Source organism: Amblyraja radiata, chromosome 20 (assembly GCF_010909765.2).
Source record: "Amblyraja radiata isolate CabotCenter1 chromosome 20, sAmbRad1.1.pri, whole genome shotgun sequence".
Classification (NCBI taxonomy): Eukaryota; Metazoa; Chordata; class Chondrichthyes; order Rajiformes; family Rajidae; genus Amblyraja; species Amblyraja radiata.
Window position 1 is genome coordinate 11125236 of NC_045975.1, and position 14630 is coordinate 11139865.

General features: G+C 45.8%; 1 protein-coding gene across 1 annotated transcript in view; it reads left to right on the top strand.

Annotated features, from left to right (window-relative positions):
* Positions 1-14630, top strand: part of kiaa1549l (KIAA1549 like) — a 113900-nt gene that overhangs the window by 32693 nt on the left and 66577 nt on the right. The window contains exons 8-10 of the mRNA XM_033038547.1: positions 2143-2294; positions 7181-7352; positions 10844-11007. Coding sequence (XP_032894438.1) covers positions 2143-2294; positions 7181-7352; positions 10844-11007 — 488 coding nt within the window. The remainder of the gene's footprint in view (positions 1-2142; positions 2295-7180; positions 7353-10843; positions 11008-14630) is intronic.

Here is a 14630-nt window from a genome sequence, read left to right on the forward strand (position 1 = left end):
TACATTTGTTTTAACTAATCTCTTTCTTTTCACATATCTATAAAAAATTTTGCAGTCAGTTTTTATGTTCCCTGCCAGTTTTCTTTCATAATCTATTTTTCCTTTCCTAATTAAGCCCTTTGTCCTCCTCTGCTGGTCTCTGAATTTCTCCCAGTCCTCCGGTATGCTGCTTTTTCTGGCTAATTTGTACGCATCATCCTTCGTTTTGATACTATCCCTGATTTCCCTTGTTATCCACGGATGCACTACCTTCCCTGATTTATTCTTTTGCCAAACTGGGATGAACAATTTTTGTAGTTCATCCATGCAGTCTTTAAATGTCTTCCATTGCATATCCACCGTCAACCCTTTTAGAATTAATTGCCAGTCAATCTTGGCCAATTCACGTCTCATACCCTGAAAAGTTACCTTTCTTTAAGTTCAGAACCATTGTTTCTGAATTAACAATGTCACTCTCCATCCTAATGAAGAACTCAACCATATTATGGTCACTCTTTCCCAAGGGGGCACGTACAACAAGACTGCTAACTAACCCTTCCTCATTACTCAATACCCAGTCTAAAATAGCCTGCTCTCTCGTTGGTTGATTTAGATAACTATCCCGCATACATTCCAAGAAATCCTCTTCCTCAGCACCCCTGCCAATTTGATTTACCCAATCTATATGTGGTGAATCTCTGGAACTCTCTACCACAGAAGGTAGTTGAGGCCAGTTCATTGGCTATATTTAAGAGGGAATTAGATGTGGCCCTTGTATGGAGAGAAGGCAGGTACAGGATACTGAGTTGGATGATCAGCCATGATCATATTGTATGACGGTGCAGGCTCGAAGGGCCGATGTCCTACTACTGTACCTATTTTCTATGTTTCTACATGGAACGAGCTGCCAAAGGAGGTATTTGAGGCTGGTAATATAATGACATTTATATAACATCTGCTATTTTATTTAATTCACATGTTTAATCGATAATGTTTTATTATTGATGTTTAATGATTTATGCATCATTCTTAAATGTCACTGTATGTCATGTTGTCACTTGCAGGCGGAGCGCCAAGGCAAATTCCTTGTATGTGAATATACTTGGCCAATAAACGCATTCGATCATTCATTCATTACATGGATAGGAAAGGGCTATGGGCCAAATGCGGGCAAATGGGGCTAGCTTGAATGGGACATCTTGCTCAGCATGATCAAGTTAGGTTGAAGGACTCGATGACTATGGCTGAGTGTATCTTCTAATCTTCTATACTGTAGGACTCTATGTCGCGAGCTGATAGCGTCTTTCAGATTCTCTGGCAGTCATTGAGCATGTTTAAGGCTGAAGTTGGTAGATCAGAAGATTAAGGGTTATATGGGTAAGGTAGGAGAATGGGGTAAAGCCAGATCATCCATTTTACCAAATGGTGGAGCAGGCTCAAGGGGCCGAATGGCCTCCTGCTGCTCCTATTTTTCTCCCGCGCTTCCCATCCAGTGGAGAAACACGGATAACAGGGCCGGTTTGGAATTCTGTCAGCACTTGCCCCACATACGCATGGGAAGAGAAGCGTAGCAGTGGTTAATCCTAAGGTCAACTTTTTTACACCAAAGGTGGTGGGTGTATGGAATGAGCTACCGGGCGGGGGAGGTAGTGGGGCAGGGACTATCGTAACGTTTAAGGGGCATTTTACACATTTGTGGATGGCATGGTGGCGCAGCGGTAGAGTTGCTGCCTTGCAGCGCCAGAGACTCGGGTTCGTTCCTGACTACGAGTGTTGTCAGCATGGAGTTTGTACGTTCTCCCCGTGCCCTGTGTGGGTTTTCCCCGGGAGTTCCAGTTTTCTCTCACACACCAAAGATGTTAATTGGCTTGGTTAAATTGTAAAATGTCCCATGTCTGTGTTGGACAGTGTTAATGTGCGGTGATCGCTGGTCGGCGCGGATATTGCTGTTTCCGCGCTGTATCTCGAAACTAAACTAGACAGGTACATGGATAGGAAAGATTTGGAGGGTCAGGGACCAAGCGCGGGCAGGTGAGACTGGTATAGATGGGGTATTGGTCGGCGTGGGCATGTTGTGCCAAGGGCCTGTTTCTATGCTGCATAACTCTGCCTCCGAGGTGGTGCATGTTCATCCTAATGCCTTCTGCCTCCTCTGTCGAGCAGTTATCCAGGGCGTTGACAACACGTCGCTGGGCGAGAGGTACCAGCGCTTCGCCAGCCTCATGGAGCAGCGGCTGTCCAACCTGTTTGTGGCTGCCCAGCAACACGGGCGACGGTTCCGCCGAGCCTCAACGATGGGCGCCTACACCGTGCAGGTCAGGCCACGGCAACAAAATCCACCCATCCCTCCCCTTGCCATCCCTTCTCATTGATCATCTGCTTGTCACAGCACTGAAGGAGGCCACTCAGCCCATCGACGTAATACTAACCCCCCTTACAGAGCAACTCAGTCAGCCCCATTCGCTATTTGCGAGCATATGGGCACAAAAGGCAACAGATTAAGTGTTGGTCAATGAGAGTAGTATGGACACTAGATGCCCAACATGGACATAGTGGGCCGAAGGGTCTGTTTCTGTGCTCTTTGGCTCTCTGAGTCTCTGATTAGTTTCTGCAGCCTCCGAAATTGGTGGATATGGAACTTTTGCTCTAACCAAATGCCTCATAGTCAATGTTTTAACCTAGTGGGACACAAAATGCTGAGTAACCTAACGGGTCAGATAACATCTCTGGACAACATGGATGGGTGATGTTTCAGGTTGGGACTTCTCATGAGACACAGTGGGTTGGAAGGAACTGCAGATGCTGGTTTAAACCGAAGATAGACACAACTCAGCGGGTCAGGCAGCACCTTTGGAGAGAAGGAATGGGTGACGTTTCTGGTCGAGACCCTTCTTCAGTTGTGCGTTAGGGTTAGGTTCGGGTTCTTTGTTGTGTCAAATGACCTGTTCCATAGAAGGGTCTCGACCTGAAACGTCGCCTATTCCTTCGCTCCATAGATGCTGCCTCACCCGCTAAGTTTCTCCAGCATTTTTGTCTACCTTCGATTTTTCCAGCATCTGCAGTTCCTTCTTAAACATGTTCCATTCTGTGTAATTGCCCTGCAAGCTTATTTCTAGAGTCTGAAGAAGGGTCGAAGGAGGATGCCCACTCTGCACCACAGACAGGTCTCTCTGAGAGAGCCTGGAAATTAACATATAACCATATAACCATATAACAATTACAGCACGGAAACAGGCCATCTCGGCCGTACAAGTCCGTGCCGAACAATTTTTTTCCCTTAGTCCCACCTGCCTGCACTCATACCATAACCCTCCATTCCCTTCTCATCCATATGCCTATCCAATTTATTCTTAAATGATACCAACGAACCTGCCGCCACCACTTCCACTGGAAGCTCATTCCACACCGCTACCACTCTCTGAGTAAAGAAGTTCCCCCTCATGTTACTCCTAAACTTCTGTCCCTTAATTCTGAAGTCATATCACTGAGCTTTAATTGGCACGTCACAATAAAAGACCTTTGAAATCTATCCCCTCCTCCCAATACTGGTGTGATATCAAAACACCCTGCTGCCTCTGAGATACTCGGAACTGTTGCAGCATTCTGATATGCATTGCAATACCGAGAAGAGGATGGCTAATAAACTTTGTTTCTGTCTAAGGAGCTAACCTTTGGCACATTTAATATAGGATCAATGTGATAAGAATTCTGTGGCACAAAACGAGGACCCTTGCCCGTCATGCCTATGCTAGCCTTTGGAAAGGATCATTCAATGACACTCTAATCGCCTTGCCTCATCCAATTCAAAACATTACATAGACTATATTATTCAAAAACTAAAATAAATAAACTCTTCCCTAATGTCTCACCCATCTGTGATAAATGCCTGTGTCAAGAAGCTACCATAGCGCATTCTTTTGTTTTTTGTACAAAAATCCAAAAATTCTGGTATGAAATATTTGATATCTTTACAAAATTAATTAAAATAAAACTGGTACCAAAACCAGAATGGATTATTTTTGGAATATCGGAAGGTAACCCTGAACTAAACGTGTTTCAGAAGAATTTACTCAATTACGGGCTAATAATGGGAAAAAAGCTCATACTTAAATTCTGGAAAAATGCGCCCACACCAACAATAAAAATGTGGATATCAAATATGTTTGAAACACTACATCTGGAAGAGATGAGATTCCTCTTAACAGGCAAAGTAGACCACTTCCAAAAGACATGGTCTACGTTTTTGGAACTATTACAAGCATAAGGTGCAATAGTAATCTAAAAAATAAATAAATAAATAAATAAATAAATAAATGGTACCAGGATCTGGCAACGGGGAGGTAAAACAACAAAAACAGACTTGGTTGGTAGTCCCCTTTCTGCGGAGTTTAATGTTATAATAGAGCGATTGTTTCTCCTTTCTTTTTCCTTCTTTTCTAGGGTCTACTTTCTTTCTTTACTTCCTTCTCTAACTTTTTTCTAAGGGGCTTTCTTTTCTCAACACTCTCTTGCACCTTCACGACTCTTGCGCACTTTCCTTACTTCCTTTACTTCTATCTTTTTCTTAAAGCTCAAAAAATTAAGCGGTACAAAAAATGTATTAAAACATATGTGTTGTGTATTATTGTAACTTACCGTACTTCAAATTAAAAAAAAAAAAAAAAAAAAAAAAAAAAAAAAATCTATCCCCTCCTCCCAATGCTGGTGTGATATCAAAACACCCTGCTGCCTCCGAGATACTCGGAACTGTTGCAGCATTCTGATATGCATTGCAATACTGAGAAGAGGATGGCTAATAAACTTTGTTTCTGTCTAAGGAGCTAACCTTTGGCACATTTAATATAGGATCAATGTGATAAGAATTCTGTGGCACAAAACGAGGACCTTCAGCCCATCATGCCTATGCTAGCCTTTGGAAAGGATCATTCAATGACACTCTAATCATCTCGCTTGCAAATGTTTCTTCCTTTCACTACTAATTCATTTAATACCCTCTCGGAGAATTATAATGGAATGTGATTTCAGTATCTATGACTGGTGGTGTCAGTAAAAGGTGACCTTGAAGTTAGAAGATTGTGGTCTAAAGAAACCTCATCCAGTTTATCAAATGTCCTTCAGAGAAGAAATTCTGGTGTCCTTACCCGGAATAGATTGCCTATGATTCAAGATGCACAAACCTGGTTGTTTAGTTTGGAGATACAGTGTGGAAACAGGCCCACCGAGTCCCCGCCAAAACACTAGCACTATCCACTACACCCAAGGGATAATTTATAATTTTACCAAGCCATTTAACCTACAAACTTGTACATCTTTGGAGCGTGGGAGGAAACCGGAGCGCCCGGAGAAAACCCACGCAGGTCACGGGGAGAACGTAAAATCTCCGTACGGGTAGCAGCCGTGGTCAGGATCGGACCTGGGTCACTGGCGCTGTGTGGCAGCAACTCAGCCACTGCACCCACCTTGGCTCTTAGCTCCTCTCCTAAATGACCTGGCAAGCGATGCATTCATTGAATCATAGAGAGGTTGAGTCGGGAAGCATGGAATCAGGCCATTTGGTCCCAATAAAGGGCGGCACAGTGGCACAGTGCTAAAGTTGCTTTGTGTCACAGAATTCTCATCACATTGACCCTACATTAAATATGCCGTAGGTTAGCTCCTTAGACAGAAACAAAGTTATTATCCGCCCTCTGTCTGGTTCATTGGCTTCTGTAAATTTATAATTAGTCCCCAGTGTGTAGGATAGTGCTAGTGCATTAGGTGACCGCTAGTCGGCACGCGCTGTATATCTAAAGTCTAAACTCCTCCATACCGCCCACTAGCCCCATCTACACTAGCCCCATTTTCCTGCAATTGGCCCATATCCCTTTAAACATTTCCTCACCATGAAACTACCCAAAAGTCTTTTATACATTGTTCTAATACTTACCCTGGCAGCTCGTTCCATATACTCTCTGTGCCTAAGAGTAGAGCTTTCCGCACGCATTTTTAACCTATGACTGGGCATTTACCCTATTCATGCTCCTCATGATTTAAAACACCTGTCCCTTCACCTCCCCGCTCGACTCCATCCAAGGTCCCAAGCAGTCATTCCAGGTGCGACAAAGGTTCACCTGTATCTCCTCCAACCTCATCTACTGCATCCGCTGCTCTAGATGTCAGCTGATTTACATCGGTGAGACCAAGCGTAGGTTGGGCGATCGTTTCGCCGAACACCTCCGCTCAGTCCGCAATAACCTACCTGACCTCCCGGTGGCTCAGCACTTCAACTCCCCCTCCCTTTCCCAATCCGACCTCTCTGTCCTGGGTCTCCTCCATTGCCAGAGTGAGCAACAGCGGAAATTGGAGGAACAGCACCTCATATTCCGTCTGGGGACCTTGCGTCCTTATGGCATTAACATAGAATTCTCCCAATTTGGCTAGCCCTTGCTGTCTCCTCCCCTTCCTTAACCCTCTAGCTGTCTCCTCCCACCCTCCCATCCGCCCGCCCTCGGGCTCCTCCTCCTCCTCCCCTTTTCCTTCTTTCTTTCCCCCACCCCCCATCAGTCTGAAGAAGGGTTTCGGCCCGAAACGTCGCCTATTTCCTTCGCTCCATAGATGCTGCTGCACCCGCTGAGTTTCCCCAGCCATTTTGTGTACCTGCAGAAGATCATCCCTTGGTTACCTACGCGCCAAGGAATAATATCCGAGCAGCTCAACCTCTCCATTTTGCTCAGGGCCCAGAGTCCTGGAAACATCCTCACAAACCTTTTCCACACTCTTACCAGCAAATGGTATCTTTCGTAAGCCTGGGTGATGAAAACTGAACACAATGCTCCAAGTGCGGCCAACATCTTATACAACTGGTGGGTGGCACGGTGGCGCAGTGGTAGAGTTGCCGCCTCACGGTGCCAGAGACCTGCGTTCGATCCTGACCACGGGTTCTGTCTGTACAGAGTTTGTACGTTCTCCCCGTGACCATGTGGGTTTTCTCCTGGTGCCCTGGTTTTCTCTCACACTCCAAAGATACTCCAAAGACGTACGGTTTTGTAGGTTAATTGGCTTCGGTCAAATTGTAAATCGTTCCTAGTGTGTAGGATAGTGCTAGTGTACGGTGATCACTGGTCGGAGCGGACTCGGTGGGCCGCAGGGCCTGTTTCCGCCTGTATCTCCAAACGTAATGGTGAGGATTGATATTGATGGCTTGTTTTTACTTTATCTCCAGCTGGTCAGGATTAATCGTCTCTCTGGCCCTAAGAGTCCGGCTGAGTTGACCTACTACGCCCTGGAGGATGGCAGGGCCTTGCTGGGAACTACAGCTGCCAAGATCCTCAACACAGTCGACCCGCAATCCATGGCCTTGGAGCTCGGCTACCGGGTACAGCTCCAGGCCGAGCGTAAGTCAGCCCGTCGCTTCCTCGGTGTGGAGGGGAGGTCAGTGGGGAGGAGACTTAGAAACAAAGAAAATAGGTGCAGGAGTAGGCCACTTGGCCCTTCGAGCCAGCACCGCCATTCAATATGATCATGGCTGATCAGTACCCCGTTCCTGCTCTCTCCCCATATCCCTTGATTTTGTTCTAAACCAAATCTAACTCTCTTTTGAAAAGATCTTGATTTCATTCTAAACTAAATCTAAATCTAACTCTCTTTTGAAAACATCCAGTGAATTGGTCTCCACTGCCTTCTGTGGCAGATAATTCCACAGATTCACAACACTGTGGGTGAAAAAAGTTTTTCCTCATCTCAGACTTAAATGGCCTACCTCTTATTCTAGAAGAATACCATGAAGTGTCTTTACTCCACCAGAAATGCCTCAGGAATTGAGGAATCAACAGTGAATGAAGGAGGTTTAGAGGAAGCGAGAAAGATCAGTGTGCTTGTTGACGAGATAAAAGTACATTACTCTTGACAAGAATGAGGGGGCGGGGGGGGAGGCGGGGTGGGGGCGACCTCATTGAAACATACAGAATAGTGAAAGGCTTGGATAGAGTAGATGTGGAGAGGATGTTTCCACTAGTGGGAGAGTCTAGGACTATAGCCTCAGAATTAAAGGATGTTCTTTTAGGAAGGAGATGAGGAGAAATTTCTCCTCAGAGGGTTGTGAATCTGTGGAATTATTTGCCACTGAGGTTGTGGTGGCCAAGCCAATGGATATTTTTAAGGCAGAGATAGATAGATTCTTGATTAGTACAGGTGTCAGAGGTTATGGGGAGAAGGTAGACGAATGGGGTTAGAACGGAGAGATAGATCAGCCACGATTGAATGGCGGAGTAGATTTGATGGGCCGCACGGCTTAATTCTAATCCTATCATTTATGACTTTGTGACTTATGACTCTCTGTGTTGGCAACAATCACTTCTAATTTCCTCCTGTATCTCTGTGTATGCCAGTGAGTGCAATGATAGCAGTAGAAATTTGGATGTATTTATTCGGATTAGAAACCAATGGGGTCATATCTAACTATCTGCAGAGAATAATTCAGCTTGCAAACATTTTGCAATTTCCTCTTCATTTATTTATCAATTAATTGGAACAATGCAATTTAGTCATTTTAAGAGACTATAATTAAATTTAGACAGACTATTGTCTTATATATAGACCATAATGTAATTTAAACGAATGAATGAATCCCACTGTCTTTAAGCAGTTAAGAGAATTGGGCTGCTCAATTAATGTTGTGGACTTCATCATCAGTCTCTGTCTTGGGGCAGTCTGAAATGTAAAACACTGTGTATTCAGAATTGCCTTTCCAGATGTAGGTTGCACCAACCCAGGGTGATACTTGCTGCAAAAGACTATTTCATCTGCCCCGTCCCACCACTGTTGTCAACTTCTACACATTACATTTTATAAACAAGTTGATTGGAATCATCTTCAGGAAATCATAACTCATTGATCAGTGCTAGAGAATCATCTTCAGGAAATCATAACTCATTGATCAGTGCTAGAGTTGACAAGCAAAGGTCCAGCCAATGTACGAAATACTGTAAAACCTTGCAGGAAAGCCATGCACAGTGCAAGTCTCCATTTTAGCAGCATTAAAGAGGTTTTACTTGGGGAGAGATACAACCTCTACCACCCCAGTCTCCCTGCTCTTTTCTCCTATTCCAGAAATTCCTACCGTCTCTACTTATCCCCCACCAACCACCGTTTCCTGACTCCATCTGTTCCCCCATCTAGTTTCACCTGACCCGCACACCACCTCCTCATCTGGTTTAACCTACGACCTGACAACTCCTGCCTCACCCCTCTCCCTCACTTCTTGGTATCCCCTCCACACTCAGTCCTGAGGCAGTTCCCGACCTGAAACCACGACCATCCCTCTTCCCGCATGAATGCCGCCTTACCTGCCGAGTACCAAACCTACCGAGTTCCTCTAGCAGTTTGTTTCTTGCTCCGGATTCCAGCATCCGCCGCCTCTAGTGTCTCCTGCGGAGTTTTTGCGCTGGAAAGAGAAGCACAGGTCATTGGGAATTTTAATCCATATCATCAAAGACCCACATCATCCTGGCCATGGTCGCATCTCGCTGCTACCATCGGGAAGAAGGTACAGGTATAGGAGTGTGAAAAAGCACATCGCAAGATTCGGGATCAGTTTCTTCCCAGCTGTTATCAGGCAACTGGATCATCCTACCACAAGCAGAGAGCAGCGCTGAACTACTATCGACCTCTTTGATGAACCACGGACTATCCTTGATCGGACTTTGCTGGCTTTACCTTGCATTAAATGTTATTCCCTTATCATGTATCTATACACTGCAAATAGATCAATTGTAATCATGTATTATGTTTCTGCTAACTGGTTAGCATGCGACAAAAAACCTTTCACTGTACCTCGTTACAGTACCGACACTGTGTCACAGTATCACAGTGTACACATACAGGATAGAGGGAATAGCATTTAGTGCAAGATAAAGTCTGATTAGAGATAGTCCGAAGGTCTCCAGTGAGGCAGATGGTAGGACAGAACTGCTCTCTAATAGGTTCAGTTGCCTGATGACATCTAGGAAGAAACTGTCCCTTAATCTGGAGGTGTGCGTTTTCACACTTCTGTACCTCTCGCCTGATGGAGAGAGGGGAGAGGACGGAGTGGTGAGACTGGTCCTTGATTATGCTGGTGGTCTTGTTGAGGCAGCGTGAAGAGTAGATGGAGCAAGTGGAAGAGAGGTTGGTCTGTGTGATGGTCAGGGCTGCGTCCGCAGTTCTCTGTGATTTCTTGCGGCGTTGGTTCCCAAACCAAGCTGTCATGCATCCCGATGAAATGCTCTTTATGGGCCTCTTTAGTTCAGCTTAGAGTTTATAGATGCAGCGTGGAAACAGGCCCTTTCGGCCCACCGAGTCCACGCCGGCCAACAATCACCCCATGCTCTAGATCCATCCTACACACAGGGGACAATTTACAGAGGCCAATTAACCTACAAACCTAGAATGTGGGAGGAAACCAGAGCACCCAGAGAAAACCCACGCAATCACAAAACTCTGTACGGACAGCACCTGTGGTCAAACCCGGGTCTCTGGCGCTGTACGGCAGCAACTCTACCGCTGTAACGCCCCTGTCCCACTTAGGAAACCTGAACGGAAACCTCTGGAGACTTTGCGCCCCACCCAAGGTTTCCGTGCGGTTCCCGGAGGTTGCAGGTGGTTGCCGGAGGTTGCAGGTAGTGGAAGCAGGTAGGGAGACTGACAAAAACCTCCGGGAACCGCACGGAAACCTTGGGTGGGGCGCAAAGTCTCCAGAGGTTTCCGTGCAGGTTTCCTAAGTGGGACAGGGGCTTAAGAATTTAATTGCTCCAATTTGGTACTTAAGACAATTAAATACTCTTGGCTTGGCTCTTGAAGTTTGTTTCATCCTTAGTGATCAGCTCTAACCTATTTCTTCTCTCTGCAGCCGTGGTGAAGAACCCTCCCAACAACCTATGGATCATTGCCGCGGTGCTCGCTCCCGTCAGCGTCGTGACTCTGATCATCATCATCATCTCCACCGTGCTGTGTCGGAAGAACAAGAGCGAGTTAAAATCCGAGACCATGTCCAACCTGCATCAGAGAGCCAAGGTAAGCAGTATTGATTCGTAAGCTCATAAGTGATAGGAGCAGAATTAGGCCATTCGGCCCATCAAGTCTCCTCCGCCATTCAATCATGGCTGATCTATCTCTCCTTCTCAACCCCGTCCTCCAGCCTTCTCCCCTTAACCCCTGACACCCGCAACAATCAAGAATCTATCTATCTCTGCCTCAAAAATATACATTGACTTGGCCTCCATGACCATCTGTGGCAATGAATTCCACAGATTCACCACCCTCTGACTAAATTGATTGAGTGAAAGATTCAGCATGGAAACAGGCCCTTCGGCCCACCGACTCCACGCTGACCATCGATTACCAGTTCGCATTAGTTCTACGTCATCCACACACACGGGGCAATTGACATGTCACTGAGGTTCAAATGACGTAATAAATATTCAATATTTTAATGAGGGCTAATTAAGCGACAAACTTGCACGTCTTTGAGATGTGGGAGGAAACCGGAACATCCGGAGGAAATTCGCGCGGTCACGGGGGGGGGGGGGGAAACGTGCAAACCCCGCTCAGGCAGCACACGAGGTCAGTATTGAACCTCGGTCTCTGGCGCTGTGAGGGGTCTACCGCCCTCATCAAGCAGTGACCCATTCCTCCTGAGGCTGATGCCTACTCCTTCCCCCAATCTGAGCCACCCCGACCGCAAACGAGGTTAGGGATTTTAACGAGGGAAAACGGAAGGCAAAGAAAATTGCTGGGATATTCCCAGCAGGAAAGGCATCCTTGGTGGAGAGAGCCAAAGGAACACAGTTAATTATGTGCAGTCCTGATCGCTTAGCTGCAGGTTGTCATTAAGCAGGAAACGATGCAAAAAAGATTCACAAGATTGCCACCGGCCTGGAGGGCTTGAATTATAAGAGACTGGATAAGCTGGAGCGGAGCTGTCAGAAGGGTGACCTTAAAAGAGTATATAAAACCACGAGGGGCATACTTAAGATGGATGGTTACAGTCTTTTCCCTGGTGAAGTGGAGTGTACAATTAGAGGGCAGAGAAGTAAGGTGAGAGGGGATCGATTCAAAGTGGACTTGAGGGCCACGCAGAGGAAGTAGTTGATGCGGGTACAATTACAATGTTTAAAAGACATCTGGTCAGGTTTATGAATGGTAAAGATTTAGAGGGACAGGAGCCAAATGCAGGCAAGTGAGATTAAGAGGAAGGTACCTTGATCAGCATGGACCTGTTGGGCCAAAGGGCCTGTTTCTGTGCTGTATAACTCTGTACAGTAAAGATTAATGAAATACATTATGTTGACTGCTAACTGTAAGGTGCATAGAAAATGACTAGCCTATTGTATTAAAAATAGTAAATACTGGAAATACTCTTCTTCTTCTTCTTGCGTGCACAGCCTAAAGTTGTCGGACAACTTGTTCTGTTTGATCTTATTTGATTGTGCACACCGGGTTGATTGCATTTGTCGAAACAGGGTGGACCACGTGAAGGTTGCAATCTCCCACCCCGAAATACTCTTCTGGTCAGGCAGCATCAATGGAGAGAGAAATGTGATTATGTGGGCTGCTTTCCTAAGGCATTGTGAAGTACAGACTGATTCTGTGGGGGAAAGAACTGGTTTCTGTGATGGACTGGGCTGCGTCTACAGCTCTCTACAGTTTCTTACGGTCTTGGGCTGAGCAGTTGCCACACCAAGCTGCGATGCATCCTCTTAGGATGCTATCTATTGGTGCATCTGCGGAGATTAGTTTAGTTTTGTTTATTGTCACATGTACCGAGGTACAGTGAAGAGCTTTTTGTTGCGTGCTATCCAGTCAGCGGAAAGACAATACATGATTACAATCGAGCCGTCCACAGTGTACAGATACAGGATAAAATAAATAACGGATGGTGCAGGATAAAGTCCGATCAAAGATAGTCCGATGGCCTCCAATGAGTTAAATGGTAGTTCAAGACCGCTCTCTAGTTCATGATAGGATGGTTCAGTTGCCTGATAACAACTGGGAAAATCTGTCCATGAATCTGGAGGTGTGCGTTTTCACATTTCTGTACTTCCTACCTGATGGAGGGGAGAAGAGGGAGTGTCCAGGGTGCGACTCGTCCTTGATTATGCTGGTGGCCTTGCTGAGGTGTAGATGGAGTCAATGGAAGGGAGCTTGGTTTGAGTGATGGTCTGGGCTGCGTCCACAATTCACTGCAATTTCTTGCGGTCTTGGATGGAGATGTTCCCAAACCGTGCTGTGATGCATCCCGATAAAATGCTTTCCATGGAACATCTGTAGAAGTTGGTGAGAGTAGTTGGGGACGGGCCAAACTTCCTCAGCCTTCTAAGAAAGTCGAAGTGTTGGTGTGCCTTCTTGGCCATTGCTTTGATAAGGCTGGGTCAGGATAAGTTGCTGGTGATATTTACTCCCAGGAACTTGAAGCTTTCAACCATCTCCACTTTGGCGGGGTCAACATATAGCGGGATATGTCTACCGCTTCGCTTTCTGAAGTCAATGATTACCTCCTTTGTCTTGCTGACATTGAGGGAAAGGCTGTTGTCTCAACACCACGCTACAAGGTTCTCAATCTCCTTCCTGTACTCCGTCTAACGATTATTTGATATCGGGCCCACTAGGGTGGTGTCGTCCACAAATTTGTTAATGGAAGAGCATTTGTAAATTGAATTGGTACGAGTTATTGGAGACGCGCCGAATTTCCTTGGTCTTCTGCGGACGTAGAGGCGTCGATGTGCTTTCTTAGCCAACGTGGCAGAGTAAAATTGTTGGTGATATTTACACAGAGGAACCCAAAGCTCTTGACCATCTCCACTTTTGACCTTCAACAGCGTGTGCCCAGTGGCTGTGTATTAGTTGTCCTGACTCTTTCTGCAAAGATTCTGGTTGTGTCTAATCCATTCTATGCAGTGAGTCATATATCTGTGTCTATCAGTGCTGGTAAACATTGAATACCAAGAGATCAAGCCTTAGCAATGGGCGTAGACATCACTTTACTCTGTATTAGTGAAATGTGGCACATGGATTTGAAGGGATTTGGATGGATTTGGATCGTGTGAAGCTAAAGGAGATTAGTTTAATGGCATAGGTATTGTGGGCTGAATGGCCTGTTCCTGAATGAATGAATAGGTTTATTGGCTCAGCATTCACATACAAGGAATTTGCCTTGGTGCTCAGCTCGCAAGTAACAACATGACATACAGTGACAGTTAGGAATGACACATAAAACATTAAACATTAATAATAAAATATTATTAATTAAACAGGTGAATTAAATAAAATACCAGAGCAAAAGGAGGCTACAGATTTTTGGTTATTGAGTAGAGCTACTACTCGTGGGGAAAAAAAACAGTTTTTCTGTTTGGCTGTGGCAGCTTTGACAGTCCGGAGTCGCCTTCCAGAGGGAAGTGATTCAAAGAGTTTGTGGCCAGGGTGAGAGGGGTCAGAGATGATCTTATCCGCTCGCTTCCTGGCCCTTGCAGTGTACAGTTTGTCAATGGAGGGAAGGTTGCAGCCAACAACCTTCTCAGCTGATCGGACGATTCGCTGCAGCCTCCGGATGTCGTGCTTGGTGGCTGAGCCGAACCAGACCATGATGGAGAAGGTGAGGACAGACTCTACGATGGCCGTATAGAATTGGACCATATTTT